At 38.1% G+C, this 17,151-nt stretch overlaps 1 protein-coding gene across 1 annotated transcript in view; it reads left to right on the forward strand.

Annotated features, from left to right (window-relative positions):
* The window catches only part of clstn2a (calsyntenin 2a), a 307,786-nt gene extending 291,959 nt beyond the window's left edge, over positions 1-15,827 (forward strand). Inside the window, exons 12-17 of the mRNA XM_079820557.1 lie at positions 1,360-1,568; positions 1,977-2,144; positions 4,811-4,956; positions 5,551-5,674; positions 11,118-11,305; positions 13,120-15,827. Coding sequence (XP_079676683.1) covers positions 1,360-1,568; positions 1,977-2,144; positions 4,811-4,956; positions 5,551-5,674; positions 11,118-11,305; positions 13,120-13,323 — 1,039 coding nt within the window. The 3' untranslated portion in view covers positions 13,324-15,827. The remainder of the gene's footprint in view (positions 1-1,359; positions 1,569-1,976; positions 2,145-4,810; positions 4,957-5,550; positions 5,675-11,117; positions 11,306-13,119) is intronic.
* The last annotated feature ends 1,324 nt before the right edge of the window (positions 15,828-17,151 follow it).

The following is a 17,151-nucleotide window of genomic DNA, read 5'->3' on the forward strand; positions in this document are numbered from 1 at the left end:
ATCTTGAGGAGGTGGCACCAAGCTGAGCACACTGCTCATGTGCTTTAAAACCAACTATATTGCGGCATCATTAATTGGTCCTGTGGTGGATTTCACCTGTGAGGTGTGACTGTGCTGAAGTTGATGGTGACAGTCTAAAACAACAGTTAGACACTGCAGTCATCAACTGTTCAAACACTAGCTTGAAACAGAGTTTGTGAGCGCCAGTACATTTTAATTAGCTTTAACGCAAAGTGAGGTACAAAATTTATTTCGGAAAGCAAGTGTTTAAGCAATTCCAATTAAATTCCTTGATATTTCATGTTTTTGCATAAATTTTGCATGTGAGCCTCAGCCATGTCATTTCCATATTTGTTAGTCATAGGTTCAGAAAAACCCGTGTGCATTTTATTTTGATTACTCAAAATGCCTGTATGCATTTCTTTGATTTTCATTCTTTACTTTAATTGAACCGTAGCGGGACACTTGTTGCCCTTTATATTTGTTGGCTTTTTTTCCATATCGCATATTTTAGTAATCATCATAAGGTATCATTCGGAAGCTTACAAACTCAAAATTCATGCTGTGAATTCATCCCATTTTGAAATTGGACATTGCGTTACCATGGAAACGGTATTTTAAATTATTTTAGGGGGCTCCTCGCCTATTGGGCGGTGTCAGGTTTCATATTACAAAATGTATTTTAACTACTTTATAATCAAAATCTTTACAAAAAACATATCGTCGGAAAGGTCTGAGTCTCAAGGTTCCATATTTGGTGACTATTTTGTGATAGAAGTGATATTTGGACAGAAATTTATTAAATGTATTTAATCAAAAAATCAATGGAATGTAGGTGACACAGCGCCTAAACAAAATCTTCCATTTTTGGGATATCGACTTGGTTAGATATATAGATATATGGCTTTGATTTTATGGTAATTAGAGTAAAAACAATTTTGTATATATTTTATATTAAATTAAAAAGGATAAAAGGTTATTAAAAGGTTATGGTATTTTACTACAAGATTTTGTTTCTTTGTTTTTATCATTATCATTTTCTGCCTTCTGCCTCTGGCTTTCATGAATACACTACAATTCAAAAGTTTAGACACACCTGAATGAATGTTTCTAATGACGCAAAAAAACATGATGATTAGGCATATCTAAACATTTTACTAGTTATGGTCTTATTGCTTTAAAATCTGCCGAAAAGCAATGCACATAAAAGTATAGACAAGATATTTTGAACATGGCTAATCCCATCAGAGCTGAAACTCTTAAACATTTAAAATGCTTATTTTCTTGTTACTCTGTGGCTTTTTACACCTCCAGTGTTAAGTCTCTTGTGTCCCTCCTCTCCATTTTGCAACTTTATAGGTGTTTCGGTGAAGATACGTGCATCTCCATTCCAGACATCAAGGCGATGGTGATGGTAATGCCGCCCAGCGAACCTCGGATCACCATTGCTGGAGTGGAGCGGCTGGTTTGGCCCGCGGCTCAGCTCCGAGCCCCTGTCGGGGTGGCCCTTTTCAAGGACATAAACATCATTAGTACCGTCACCAAGACCGACACCACCCTCAGCATAGGTGATAGATGACTCACTTTCACAGCTCATATATTAACATAATCTCACTCCTTTGCATTCATCCATTTCACAGTTGCACATTTTGCCTGTAATGTAACCTTACAAACGTTTTAGCATATTTACTGAATTTTGGTTTAGTCTATTATTATCGAGATTATAAATGCCGCCTTCTGGTTATTACACTGACCCTAAGTCAATAGTTTTTTTATTAGTGTCTTTTTTCATTTAAAGTTCAACAAAAGTGTCCGGCTTCTTTTATCGAATGTAGAGGCAGGGGTAGTGAAACAATAAATCATCGAAATTAAATTCATACACAATCAATGGTTGTTTGTGGATAGAGTGCAAGGTCATAGATTTGCCGCTGCATATCTCTGTCTCTAACAGTGTGTGTATTTGTGTGTTTGTGTAGCCCGGAGGCCTGGCATCCTGGAGTTGATGCATAACCTGGATTATTGTGATGTGCTGGTGATCGGAGAGGAGCTGGACCCGGAGCGGGAGAGTCTGGAGATCCACCACAGCTCTCTCTTGGGCAAACATCTGGACGCCACCAACTCTACCTCTGGCATCTCCATCTACGGTATGGTCGACCACATGTCTCGGATCTACTATACAGCCATCTGCTGCCAGAATGTTTCTCATAATCTCTTTTTCACTCTACGCTTCAGTGACTTCATTTATTGCTTATTTATTGCATCTTACAGTTGCTTCATTTAGCATGAGTTCTCCATGTAGAACGCAATTCAATTTAGATCAGTATATATGTATCTGTAGATGTTCCACTGATTGTATTACAAGACAATCCATATTTTATCAGAAGTAATTGAGTAAAAACATTATTATTTTGAAATATTATTACCATTTAAAACAACTAGTTTTCTAAATGTTTTTTCAAATGTAATTTATTCCTGTGATGACAAAGATTCTCAAGAAACATTTATTATTATTATTAATGTTGAGAGAGATGTTTTGCTCCTAACTGTGGAAAAGGCTATTTCTTTAGTCTCTCTCTATTTTGCAATTATGTTTAGTCATTCACAGTTTTTTTATACCAATGTACGATACATGGATACAGTTCTATATTTAAATACATTCTACTACATGGAGAAATCATGATCAAATTAATCAAGCTGTGGATAAGCAATAAATATGTTAACACTAGAACTACCAAGGCGGTAGTAACTGTATGTAAAATGTAATAACTGTTGAAATTAAACCCATATAGCTATAGTACCCAATGTGTGTATATTTTGTTCTAATATTGTTATTTTATTACATTTACAAAACACAAAAGATTTCTGAGTATTTCTACCTAGAATGACCATAACGGTCAAATTGACTGTGCGCATTACAGACGGCGTATGCCACGTATTATTTCAGTGTTTGCTAGTTTTCCCCACCAGTGAAGATGCGCGTACACTGTCGCCTTGAAACTTTCTAGTTGTTTGTATATGCTATTACTAAGCTAAAACGTAGCTTTACCTTTGAAATGTCAGCAAGAAAGAGATCGACTGGCGCAGAGGTTTTAGCCTTGCTTCAGAGCCTTGATGATGCTGGTGGCTGCATTGGTTTGTTTCCGTGTGATCCAAACAAGTCCAAAAGTCATAATGTAATGAAAAAATATGTTTTTATATAATTAAATATTCTTCTTCAATCCATATTTTTGGCATTTAGACTTTAGCCTAGCTCTTACACAATTATATATCACTAAAAAGACTGTAATATGTAGACCTATCTGCTTTCGCTTGGCGCTCGGTGCTTTATTCAAATTGAGGATTTTGACAAATTTTTAGGGTAATGCCATCATTAAATATGATGACAGACATATAAAGCTTTATTCTAAAACTTCACTGGAAGCTTCGGATGTAAATATGACTTGACAAAAATGGCATTCGGTGCAATCTAGTACGAACGGTCAGAATGACGGCTATGGCCATTCTAGTTGCTATAGAATTCCGGTAGTTTCTAAAGGAAATAGCCAAAAATGTTCTTACCCTCACGTCATCCAAACCGGTTTCTTTCCTTTGTGGTACAAAAAATGGAGCTATGTTGAAGCACATGCTGGTAATTATTTTGATTATAATGACAGTGAATGGGGATCAAGCTCCAAAAAGACCAAAAAGCAGGATTAAACCATCATAAAAGAGCTCCATTTGACTTGTGTGCTGTATTCAAAGTCTTCTGAAGCCAAACAATAGTATCCATTTATATGTCGCCTTTAGATGCAAAATGGCAGGTTACATCAATGTGACATACTGTATATGTTGGAATAGTTCAATGAGGTATAAGGCTACAGTGGAGGGGAAAAATAACTGAAATTTAAGGAAATAACAACTTAAGTTTTGGTCTGTTTTTACATAGCACAAAGCTATTGTATGGCTTCAAAAGATTTGGAATATATTACCTTTCAAACTTTTTGGTGTCTACGATTTTTAAAATGTTTTGATCTCTTATGGCTACAATTTAAAATAGCTATTTTCTATTTCAATATATTTTCCTTCAGAAATTATGCTGACTTGTTGCTCAAGAAACATATCTTTTTATTATCAATGTTGAAAACAGTTGTGCTGCTTAATATTTTTGTTGAAACCATGATACACTTTTTTAGGAATCTTTGATGAATAGATAGTACAAAAGAACAGCATTTGTTTGAAATAGAAACCTTTCGTAATATTATACATTTATTCACTGTCACTTTTAATCAATTGAATGTATCATTGCTGAATAAAAGTATTAATTTCTTTCTTTTTTTTACATTGTACTGACGCCAAACTTTTAAATGGCAGTGTATTATTTTAAATAATGTATTGTTGTTGTTTTGGGTGAACTAAAATAATTAATATGAAAAAAAATCTGCACACATTTTTGCATCAGCGCTAAAGAAAGGTTGTGCACTTTTTGAATATCTGGAAGGTCATATTTAAACGCTTTCATGCTTTTCAAAAAAAGTTTTGATCTTTAAAAGTCACTCTCGATTGTGCTCAAAATCCTTTAACCCAGATCCTGCTCAGACTCTTGAACAGATCTCTGGCTCTATCAGTCATACTGTACATTTGGCTTTTTGCAAGCAAATTCAAATCACCTTGGCATTTCGTAAAGTGGTTTGAGAGTGTCGGGTACATTTATTAGAGAAGGACTAAGACCTCCTACTTGTTCAGGGACTCCATGTTGAGTATCTCTCAGGACTCTAGAGCTCTTTTGTCTGAGTAGACCGAGTTCCTGACACTGGTCTTTCTTTGGTCTCAGGTGTTGACTCCATGGCGCATTATGAACAGGCCATCAGGCAGGTGAGGTACCGTAACTGGAAGCCTGGTGGTCTGTCTGAGAGAAGGTTCCGGCTCAGTTGCTCTGAACTGAATGGACGCTACACAAGCAATGAGTTCAACTTGGAGGTCAGAGACTGCCTTCATACTGGGCATGGCTTTTTATTATTTTTATCATCCATTTACTTTATCCCCTCTTTCAATTCCTGCTCTTCTTTCAGCTTTTTGCACTTTTTGACTCTTGGTGCTTAAAAGTTACCAAAACAGACTGTAGAGAGTAGTCTGACTCGCATGTTAAAATGACCAACCTTTTACATTTTCTTTTTTTGGGGGGGTAACTTTTAGGAGTGGGTAAATCTTAAATATATTATTATTATTATTATTATTTCTGTGAGGAAACCCATTTTCATTAAGCCATTTTGAGTTTATTATGTTTGTTGTATAGGAGACATTAGGTGATCAGCAGGGAATTTTAAATTACTGTCATTGAGCCCAGATTTGTTTGGAGCAGTATGATTTATATGAACCTAATTGCATTACAAAACAATTTAATCTCAATATAATCATATAATAATTTTTCACTTCAGGATCAAGGATTTTTTTTATAACATAACAAAGCTTAATTTGCTGAAATCACTTGACCTGGCCAAGATGTTGGATTCAAAACAGAACCAGCAAGCTGTTTGTCTCTCTAAACTATGTTCTGTTTGCCCCGCCCCTCAGGTTGGAGTAGTGCACAGCTCAGAGGCTGTGGAGCATGTCAATCACATGGCTGTCCAATCCCAGTACATGAGACCTGTGCATCATCCACTGGTGGTTCATACGGCCGACTCTGATCACATCGCAGGTAAAGTCAGCCCTGATGCCTCTTAATAATGTTTGTCCAGACCTAGTCATTTTACCCTGGGTGATATTATTGTGTAAATAATATATAAAAAATAAGTTGGTTTACCTTGTGATTAATTAAAGCTGCAGTCAGGTCTTTTTTTCTTTTTTTTTGGTTAAAAATTATACAACATCCATTTTGAGCTAGTACATAATCAGCCAGTGTTCAAAACTATCTCCTTATCTTACCAATTCACAACGGTAAACTTGTAATAATGTGTTCCAATTTGAGTGCTACTGGTAGGTTCCCGCGGGAAATACAAGCTTGCCGACATTAGTCTTCGCATCATGTCACATCTGTATACATAAAGAAGGAATCCCGGCTAGTAGGCTATATTGTGTGGATGCTGCAGGCTGCGGATCATTTATAGCCTTTTCTCACAGGAGAGGGAATAATTAAACGTTTAATTTTGTAAGATCATATTTCGGATCAAATAACTCAACGCGGAATTGAATTACAATGAAAGAGACCCGAATTATATATAAATAATTCAGAATTAATGTTTAACACCATATCAACTTATTCGTCCACCAATCTGTCGATGTAAGAGTATTTTATCAATTCTGGTCAGGATATTACTTCGTGGCCAACTGTAATAATATCATTAATTTTATGTTCATTAATATGAGCACAGTAGTAAAATCGATCAGTTTGAGGCAATAACTTATAAACACAAAGCCAGAGACACTTGTATATATGAAAATGTAAACAATGGTTTATTGAACTATTCTAAACACACAATCTAATCTACTAAGACACACAAGCACGCATTCATTCATACAGTTTGCAGGAAAAGTGATGTTTTTTAACGGAAAGGAATGGGGTCCTAAGTTTCGTTCAGACATGATTTCTTAACCACAACCTGAGAGAATCAATATACTAGCAATTCAACCTTAGTTTGTTCGCTTTGATACGATTTTCACCAGTTCAGCCAAAATGGAGAGTTATGTACTTATATTTGGATGCTCCTATGAGCATGGGTTCCTCTCAGGACGGCATTGCTTAGCAGGCGGTCAGTTGTTGTGTATCCAAAGATCGGTGTATCCAAAATGAGTAGAGGGCAAACGTGGAGCAACGAGGAGGTAAAGTGCCTCATCACTATATGCAGATCTTCGTTTCTGCATACAACGGAGGAAATCCTGGTGCTGTTTTGAATGTTTTGAACATTTTATTCGTGAGTTTTCAGCTGGTAAAAATAAAACCATATGTACACGCATAAAGTGATCGCGTTTAATCCAGCATACAGCATTGTTTTGAATGTTTGGTAAGCAAGCTCCGTCGCAAAATATACGTCATAAAAGCCGACCAATCAGGTTGTGACTGTATCCCTATGCCTTTGGTTTGGTAACTTTAGGTTTGCGGTTAAAAATGCCAGTGTGAACTCTAAGCAGACCAGGACTATATGTTTTGTTTTTGTTTTTTGGTCCTGACCAAACGAACCAAACTACAAGTCTGAACGCACCCTGAGTCTCGGTGAGCGGTTTCGTGGACCCCAGGAAGTCTTCTTTGGCGAGGTTCAAACAGAGTTTCTGTGTTTTGTAAAGAGCTCTTGGTAGCTCGAAGGGCAGTGAAACTTGCATGCAGGGAGGTGGAAAGGCCAGCACGAACCGAAGCAGAAGTCACCGCATCTTGTTTGTCCTTTGTTTATAAGCATGTCCCCAAAGTCCGTCCTTGAAAGTGTCACCAACCAATCGGATAGTGTCAGGGGCGGGTTCCCCGCCCACTTTTCTTGCTCTTGCATATCATTAGCTTAATGGATAACACGCGAGCAATCTCTTTGGCTTCTGGTAAACATTTTGAACACCCAACTTTCATATTGTAAATATGGTATATCCTACAGAGCTGTACTTTGCACCAAAATATGGGGCGTCATTTATCCGTCTCATAGATACAAATAACATATACTTCCCATATAGGAAGTGAACGATAATAAAGATTAAGATGTGATAACTGTCTAGTCACACAGAAAACTCCACAGGTTATATGAGACACACACAATACATCAATACACGTTTATATCAGGCACCTACTGGTGATTAAATCATATTATTGGCATTGATTCTGAGGCTGTAATCAAGCCTGAGTTTTGTGAAGTCTTTGTGCAATGTTCAAAGGGTCTTTGGAATGTGCAAACTGAGGAGAGTGGGAGACAAGGTATCAATGCTTAGGATCTGTGGTGATATCAGGACCTTTGTTTCCTGATAAGATACTAGATCTGCATGAGATTCCCAGCAGGGTTGATGTTGTGGAACAAAGAAAGGTTTTCTTAATGGTCAACACTGTCCTTGCAAGTTGGGGTGAGATTAGGAAGGCCTGGCAAAACGACTCATTCATGGTTCGGAGAGGGGGTCTCTGGAATGCTTTGTTGGGTCGACTCGCTACCTGTTCATACATATTCTTACAATTTTGATGGCAAATTTGAATCCAGAAAGGTCCAAATGACAATCATAAGTGACAACTGGAGATTCACCCATAGTGTAAAGCAAAAGATTAGCCTGTACAGAAATTGAAATCGTTAATACATACTAAATGTAGTCGCACACAATGCTGATGTTGTTAACATTAACAATTTGAGAACAGAGTGTAACAATAATAATAATTTGCAGGGTTTGATGTGATGTGAGCTGTGATGTGATGTGTTCGTTAGATTTAATCACGATTGGTAGCACGGTTTAGGCTTTTTTTTTTCAGTCGGTCAGAACAAAAGTGGCAGACATGTTATTTACTTGTTCAGATGACGTTTTCCAGTGAAAATTCTTATTTCCAAGACGTAGAATCCGTGATTCCAAAGTACAGTATCCACACCGGTGGACAGCCACACATACTCCTCAAAGCATTAGATTTATCAACGCTGAGGAGCCTTACCGATGCACAACCCACGTAAAAATTATAATTCCGCAAATAACTGCAATTGCATGTTTCAAACAGAGATGGTGACAAAGAGGCAAAACTTACGGACTGCAGCTTTAAAAATCTATTGTTGCTTTGTTAAAGCATCTCATTAAATTGTAAACAAGTGGCTATAAGGAGGACAGTAAATGTGTCACAAAAACTATTCAAGGGAGAATTCAGCTTATAAAAAGGCGGCTATGCGTACATACACACACTTACATACAAACCCCTGCACGCTGGTCTAAGCGGATGACAGGCTCTCGAGACCGTATTGTTGGTTTGAAGGAGTTTGGAAAATTACACTTACTCTACCAGCTCACGCACACACCAGGGACACCAGTGATCTCCCCAAGGGCGGACAGAGCACAGCTGACTGCAGCGAGATGGAGCATTCTGCTCTCTGGACTGAAGAGAGAAAGAGGGAGAGAGAGATGACAGGATGCGAGACATGCTGCTTTAGGAGAGACATGGAAAAACAGCAGGTGGCATTGTGACCTCATGCTCCCAATCCTGCTCTTGCTGACTGCAAGGTCTCAGAAAGCGACACTGTTCTTAAAGTGAACTGTGCCAAACTGTCTTCCTCTGTCAACACGGCTAAATAAGCTTCACCTCAGCTACCTAGTACCGACCTCCCTTAGAAAAACACTAATAGACAGTAATGCAGGATTGTATTGATTTTTGTATGGCTGAGTGAGTCATAACAATACTGTGAATGAATAAACATAATTGCGGAATAGAGAGACTAAAGTAAGCCTCTCAAGGTTGTGCATTAATGTGATTTTTCCAGTTAGGAGACAAACAGGGTATCTCTCTCAACATTGATGCTAGTAAAAAGAAATGTTTCTTTAGCATCTTTGCCATCGCAGGAATAGATTACATTTATAAAAAAACATTTTGAAAACCAGTTGTTTTAAATTATATTAATATTTCACAATATTAATGTTTTAATATGCTAGCATTAGATTAGACTTTCTGCAGATGGGCCACAGATGCGGCGGTTGACAGCAATGTCAGGGGTGAATCTGGGCCTGACAGGAGCTAGTGAACCTTAGGATGGGCGTCTCAAGGTGTGGGTGGAGAAAAAAATGGAAACTAGATGCCGCTAAAGTGGAAAGGATGTTAGGCTTCTTGGTTATACAGGCTGGCAACAGCAATATACACTGTATTGCCAAAAGTATTGGGACACCCCTCCAAATCATTGAATTCAGATGTTCCAATCACTTCCATGGCCAAAGGTGTATAAAATCAAGCACCTAGGCATGCAGACTGCTTCTACAAACATTTGTGAAAGAATGGGTCGCTCTCAGGAACTCAGTGAATTCAAGCGGGGAACCGTGATAGGTTGCCACCTGTGCAATAAGTCTATTCGTGAAATTTCCTCACTACTAAATATTCCACGGTCAACTGTTAGAGGTATTATAACAATATAAGTGGAAGCAATTGGGAGCAACAGCAACTCAGCCACGAAATATTACAGAGCGGGGTTAGCGCATGCTGAGGCGCACAGTCCGCGGAAGTCGACAATTTTCTGCAGAGTCAATCGCTACAGACCTCCAAACTTTGTGTGGCCTTTAGATTAGCTCAAGAACAGTGCGTAGAGAGCTTCATGGAATGGGTTTCCATGGACGAGCAGCTGCATCCAAGCCTTATATCATCAAGTGCGATTCAAAGTGTCGGATGCAGTGGTGTAAAGCACGCCGCCACTGGACTGTAGAACAGTGGAGACGTGTTTTCCGGAGTGACAAATCACGTTTCTCTGTCTGATAATCTGATGGACGAGTCTGGGTTTGGCGGTTGCCAGGAGAACAGTACTTGCCTGACTGCATTGTACCAAGTGTAAAGTTTGGTGGAGGGGGGGATTATGGTGTGGGGTTGTTTTTCAGCGGTTGGGCTTGGCCTCTTAGTTCCAGTGAAAGGAACTCTTAATGCTTCAGCATACCAAGACATTTTGGACAATTTCATGCTCCCAACTTTGTGGGAACAGTTTGGGGATGGCTCCTTCCCATGACCGCTCACCAGTGCACAAAGCAAGGTCCATAAAGACATGGATGAGCTAGTTTGGTGTGGAGGAAATTCACTGACCTGCACGAGTCCTGGCCTCAACCCGATAGAACACCTTTGGGATGAATTAAAGCGGAGACTGCGAACCAGGCCTTCTCGCCCAACATCAGTGCCTGACCTCACAAATGCGCTTCTAGAAGAATGGTCAAAAAATCCCATTAACCTTGTGGAAAGCCTCCCCAGAAGAGTTGAAGCTGTTATAGCTGCAAAGGGTGGACCAACTCCATATTAAACCCTACGGATTAAGAATGGGATGTCATTAAAATTCATGTGCATGTAAAGGCAGGCATCCCAAAACTTTTGGCAATATAGTGCACGGCAAGTTTCAATAAATAATTATATTTATCATTAATAATAATCACAACAGTAAATGCATGCCGTTTTAACCATTTTAATGTTTTATAGCAACATAATGTAGAATTCATATATGTCTTTACCTATGTGTCATTAGGTACACCTCCTGCTGCCACAGTTGTAATTGTGATGTGCATTGCTGCCCTGGTGGTCATCGTAGTCTTGGGCATCTACCGCATCCACACCACCCACCAAGATGGTTCAAAAGAGGACGAAGAGGGAAGAAAAGACCCGGAGATGGACTGGGACGACTCCAATCTTAACATCACTGTTAATCCCATGGAGGTCAGTATGTGCCTCATCGGCACAAATGTTGGGGGAAGCAACTTTGAAACTGAAGGTTGCTAAACTAGTTTCAAGTAGTTAGTCAAGCTACTGTAAAACTAATGAAAATGTAAATGGGTACATAAGTTACAAACGAAAAGTAACTTGAACTGTCTTGAAGTTAATGTCATCATTTACTCACCCTCAATTTGTTCCAAACTTGTATGAATTTCTTTCTTCTGCTGAACAAAAAAAAAACAATATTTTGAAGAATATAGTTAACCAAACGGTTGATGGACACCACTGACTTCCATAGTAGGAAAAACAAATACTATGGAATTCAATGGGGCCCATTAATTATTTGGTTACCGACATTCTTCAAAATATTGTCTTTTGTGTTCAGCAGAAGAAAGAAATTCATACAAGTTTGGAACACCTTAAAGGGATAGTTCACCCAAAAGGAGAATTAGACCGTGATTTATTCACCCTCAAGTCATCCTAGGTGTATATGACAGTCTTCTTTCAGACGAATACAGTCAGAGTTATATTAAAAATGTCCTGGCTCTTCCAAGCTTTATAATGGCAGTAAATGGTTATGTCCTTTTTAAAGTCCGTAAAAGTGCATCTATCCATCATATAACTGCTCCTCACGGCTACGGGGGGTTGATAAAGGCCTTCTGAAGCGAAGTGGCACGTTTGTGTAAGAAAAATATCCATATTTAAAACTTTATTGACTAAAATAACTAGCTTCTGGCGGTCAGCGGTCAGCGAGTCGACTTGCGCTAAAAGAGTAACCCCCGACGCTACGATTTGTCTTGCTCTTTTGTCTGTGCTTCTGCGTTCGTCAATACACATATGTCAAGAGTTACTCTTCTAGCGCAAGTCGACTCTCATACCACTGATCGCCGGAAGCTAGTTATTTTAACACACCTTTAAGGTTGAGTTAATGATGACAGATGAACATTTTTGGATGAACTAGCCCTTTAAGAGGGCAATATGTTTTTTTTTTAATAAATGAAAAAAACTTTCAATGGTAGGTTTAAATGAATAAATGAGTGATCTTGTCAAACCAAATAATTCAATGTGCAGGCTGCACACATACAGTACTATGCTTATGACAAAACTTATGTCACATTTCCTGTATGCATACCATAACATGCGTGTAAAAACCAAGTTATACTTTAGGCTTTAGGTTAAGAGGTGGGTTTAGTTTTTCTCTAAATTGCATGACTATACTCTAAACTCGTAAAATAGTTACCGTTTCGCATAAGATCAAGTTGGAAAGAGCCATTTAGGGCAAACAGATTCGTTGGAATGAACCAAGCTTTCTAAACTGACAAACAAGCGAGAAAAGTCTATGATGAACCAATTCACTTGAATGAATCACACATTTCTACATTTAGGTAAGCAGGTGACATTTATTTATATACTATTATAGTACTTATTAATATTTTGAATTAGCGTTTATTTTTTTGTTTTCGGTTTTCTTTTTCTTTTTCATTTTAGCTTATGTTTTAGTAATTTTGTAACAGTATGATCTTATGTCATTTTTATTACTTTCTAATGTTTCTATGTAGCTTTAATTTATTTGTAATTAGTTTTATTTTTAGTAATTGTAGTACTTAAACTTATTTTATTTCATTTAGTTAATGCAACATTTCTAATTTACTTTTTTAAATCTAATATTTATATTTTATTTTAGCTTTATTTAAATTAATTAATATTTTTCGTTTTAGTTAACTGTATCAACATTGCTCTGTCGCATGTGGAGTTGTACCGTTTTTCTCATGAAGATGGTCTAAATATAATTAGTGTCATTCTGTTGTTGATTCTAGAGCATTGATGGGACACAGATTGCTGAGGAGGTGAGGGAGGAGGAGCCAGAGGAAGAGGAGGATGAAGATGAAGAAGATGATGAACTGTCAGGAGATCTCTCTAGTGCTGAATCCGAGGACAGTGATGAAGAGGAAGGGACTGACATTCAGAAGGGAAAAGTGAAAGGAAAGCTGGAGTGGGACCCATCTACGTTACCCTATTAAAACACAAAAAACACAGTCTCTCACACACACACACACACCACACACATATGCATACACCTTCACACAAGCAAGATTCACACGCAGACATAGACTTGTGCACACACACGTACACACACACACACATATATAACAATCACATTAAATGCCCTCTCACACTTGCAGAAGCCAGAATTTATTGCCTGAAAAGCTCACACAACCTGATTTTGACTCTTTCCAACAGCCACATAAAAAGCATCCTGTACCGCCACCTGCTGGTCAATATTGGGAAGCACACCCTTCAGTCCAAAACGCTGCAAAGCCTGTATGTACTTCCGGTATAAGCTGCAGTGTCTCAGTAGATCCACGAAAATGAAAGATAAATTGAGACAATGGAATAAATTGTGAATCAACATCTCTGGGATGTTATTATTTTTTTTCATGTTTACAGTTTTTTTGTGCGTTCTGTGTAGATTAATCAGATTGTAGTCTAACATCATGATGCTTTCTCCCTTTCTGAAATACTAAACTGTAATATTTGACAGTATGGCTATGCCTTCACCATTGTCTTCAGAGCAACATTTAATATTGCATTGATGTGCAATAGTTAATACCCAAAAGTTGTTTTTTCAATGAAAGTATATAATAATTATATTTTCTTCATTTGAAATTTAGCAAATATGTTTATTTTAGATCTTCAGAGAGATTTTGATTGAGATGGTTCTCTTTAAACAAATGTTATATAGTAATTTATGGAAGCTTGTTTCCGCCACGGAATAAAACATTAATAAACTAATTGAGAATTTTTATCTCACAATTCTGACTTTTTTTCTTGCAATTGCGAGTTTACACAGGTGCAATCCTGAATTTTTTTTTTTTTTAGGTGTAAGAGATATAAACTCGCAATTCTACTAAATAAACTCGCAATTGCAAGAAAAAAGTCTAACGTTTCACAAGTTTATATCCCACAAATCTTACATTATTTCTCAGAATTGTGATTTTGGCTCAGAATTGCGAGTTTAAAAATGTAAAAAAATATATTTTCATGATTTATCACAACGTTTTATCTTTTGTCAAATCAACTTACATAATTAATGTGTGTCTATTTTTTAAGCCAATCTCATTCATTGTATAAACTCAATTGTTTTAATTTCAATTAACTCAAAATTTAAAGCAACTAGGTAACTTACTTTTTTAAGTTAAACCAACAGTATTTTTTTACAGTGCAGTCCGGATTTATAACTCGCAATTGTGAGTTTATATCTCAATCTACAATTCTGCGAAGTTTCGATTGCGAAAAAAAAACGTCAACATTGTGTTTGCAATTTGCAATAGAGTTTGCAATTGTAAGTTTATAATTTTTTAATATCTTTAATTGCAAGAAAAAAAGTCTGAAAAGTGTATGATATAAACTCGCAATTGTGAGGGGAAAAAAAGTCATAATTGCAAGATAAAAATGTGCAAATTTTTTTTTTAAAAGTTGTATTATTCAGTGGTTGAAACGCTTCCAGAGTAATGAGACGGGGGAAGGGAAAAAAAATTCTTTTCCCATTTTCTTTTTTTTGGGGGGGGATCTCGGCGGTAAAATAGGAGGAAGCGTGTCTGTCCATTTTTATATGCCTGTCTTCTGTAAATAGGGAACTGTAGAGTAGTTGAATGGTGACTCAGACTCATCACCTCCCTCACACAGCCTGTTTGTGTCCACACTTGCTTGCTGAAGAGGAATGTTCCTCCACCTCCTCTCTCTGTCTGTGTTGATCTCTTTTATCGTTCATGGTGTCCTCCTCACTTCAACCGAGGATTGGTTCTCCCTCACTCCACCTCAAATAGATTTGTCTGAGCCTCTGTAGACAAAGGCACTTTTAAACTATTAAAGGAAAGAATATAGAAGAAAATTGTTCAATGATTTTAGCCTGGGGCTATTTTGGTATATTGTGAAGGTCTTTACTAACCTCCCTGCAGTGTACAGTTCAATTAAATCTTTCGGGAAAAGGAATAAAAATAGGAATGTAAGAAGAGTACAAACAAAAGCAAAGTCTTTGTGAAAACTGAGGATTTTGACAGAGCAAAAGCATTTAGCAGTGTCACAGAGGCGTTTTGTTTTCTTATAGAGGAGAGTTTAAGTAATACTTGAGCAACTGTAGATGACAGTTATGTTTTTTCCCCCTGAACATGTGTGCGTTTATGAATATGTGCATTGAGTTTCATGTAATGTCTGTTGCAGTGGTTAGGATTTCTCATCCCATCAGCCATTACGTGCTTGTGATGTCAGCCTTGTGAGACATCCCGTTCCCCTCCTTCTACCTTCCACACTTTTCATTCCTATATTTCGCTAGTCCTTTTTACCATGTGTGTTATAGAACAGGAACAAAAAAGAAACTTTTAAAAAGATCAACCATGTCAAATCATGTAAGGCTATTCTTTTGTATATGTTTCTCTCCTTTTGTTTTGTAAAGGGTTTTTGTTTAACTTTGATGGTCACTGCAGCACTTTCTGTACATTGACCAATAAAGACTTTCCTTAGAATGAGTGAAAGTGTTTCTTTCCCATTCAAATGCTAAATATTCTACTTGTGCACATACATAGCTATAGTCTGTATAACTAATAATCTCTCTCTCTCTCGCTATATATATATATATATATATATATACACACTGATCAGGCATAACATTATGACCACTGACAGGTGAAGTGAATAATTTTATCTCTTTATCACGGCACCTGTCAGTGGGTGGGATATATTAGGCAGCAAGTGAACATTTTGTCCTCAAAGTTGATGTGTTAGAATCAGGAAAAATGGGCAAGCGTAAGGATTTGAGCGAGTTTGACAAGGGCCAAATTGTGATGGCTAGACGACTGGGTCACAGCATCTCCAAAACTGCAGCTCTTGTGTGGTGTTCCCGGTCTGCAGTGGTCAGTATCTATCAAAAGTGGTCCAAGGAAGGAACAGTGGTGACCCAGCGACAGGGTCATGGGCGGCCAAAGCTCATTGATGAACATGGGGAGTGAAGGCTGGCCCGTGTGGTCCAATCAAGCATACGAGCTACTGTAGCTCAAAATGCTCAAGAAGTTAATGCTAGTTCTGATAGAAAGGTGTCAGAATACACAGTGCATCGCAGTTTTTTGCATATGGGACTGCATAGCCGCAAACCAAGTAGGGTGCCCATGCTGACCACCACTGAAAGCGCAACAGTGGGCATGTGAGCATCAGAACTTGACCAATGAAAGAAGGTGTCCTGGTCTGATGAATCACGTTTTCTTTTACATCACCTGGATGGCCGGGTTGCATGTGCGTTGCTTACCTAGGGAACACATGGCACCAGGAGGCACTGTGGGAAAAAGGCAAGCCAGCAGAGGCAGTGTGATGCTTTGGGCAATGTTCTGCTGGGAAACCTTGGGTCCTGCCATCCATGTGGATGTTACTTTGACGCGTACCACCTACCTAAGCATCATTGCAGACCATGTACACCCTTTCATGGAAGTGGTATTCCCTGGTGGCTGTGTCCTCTTTCATCAGATTAATGCGCCCTGCCACAAAGCAAAAATGGTTCAGGAATGGTTTGAGGAGCACAACGAGTTTGAGGTGTTGACTTGACCTCCAAATTCCCCAAATCTCAATCCAATCGAGCATCTGTGGGATGTGCTAAACAAACAAGTCCAATCCATTGAGATCCCACCTCACAATTTACAGGACGGATCTGCAGGGGTTTAGTGGAGTCAATGCCTCGACGGGTCAGTGCTGTTTGGGCAGCAAAAGGGGGACCGACATAATATTAGGAGGGTGGTCGTAATGTTATGCCTGATTGTTGTATACATACATATAATTAAAAAAAATGCAAGATTCCGTTTAAG

This window comes from Gobio gobio (assembly GCF_949357685.1).
Source record: "Gobio gobio genome assembly, chromosome: 6".
In the NCBI taxonomy this organism is placed as follows: domain Eukaryota; kingdom Metazoa; phylum Chordata; class Actinopteri; order Cypriniformes; family Gobionidae; genus Gobio; species Gobio gobio.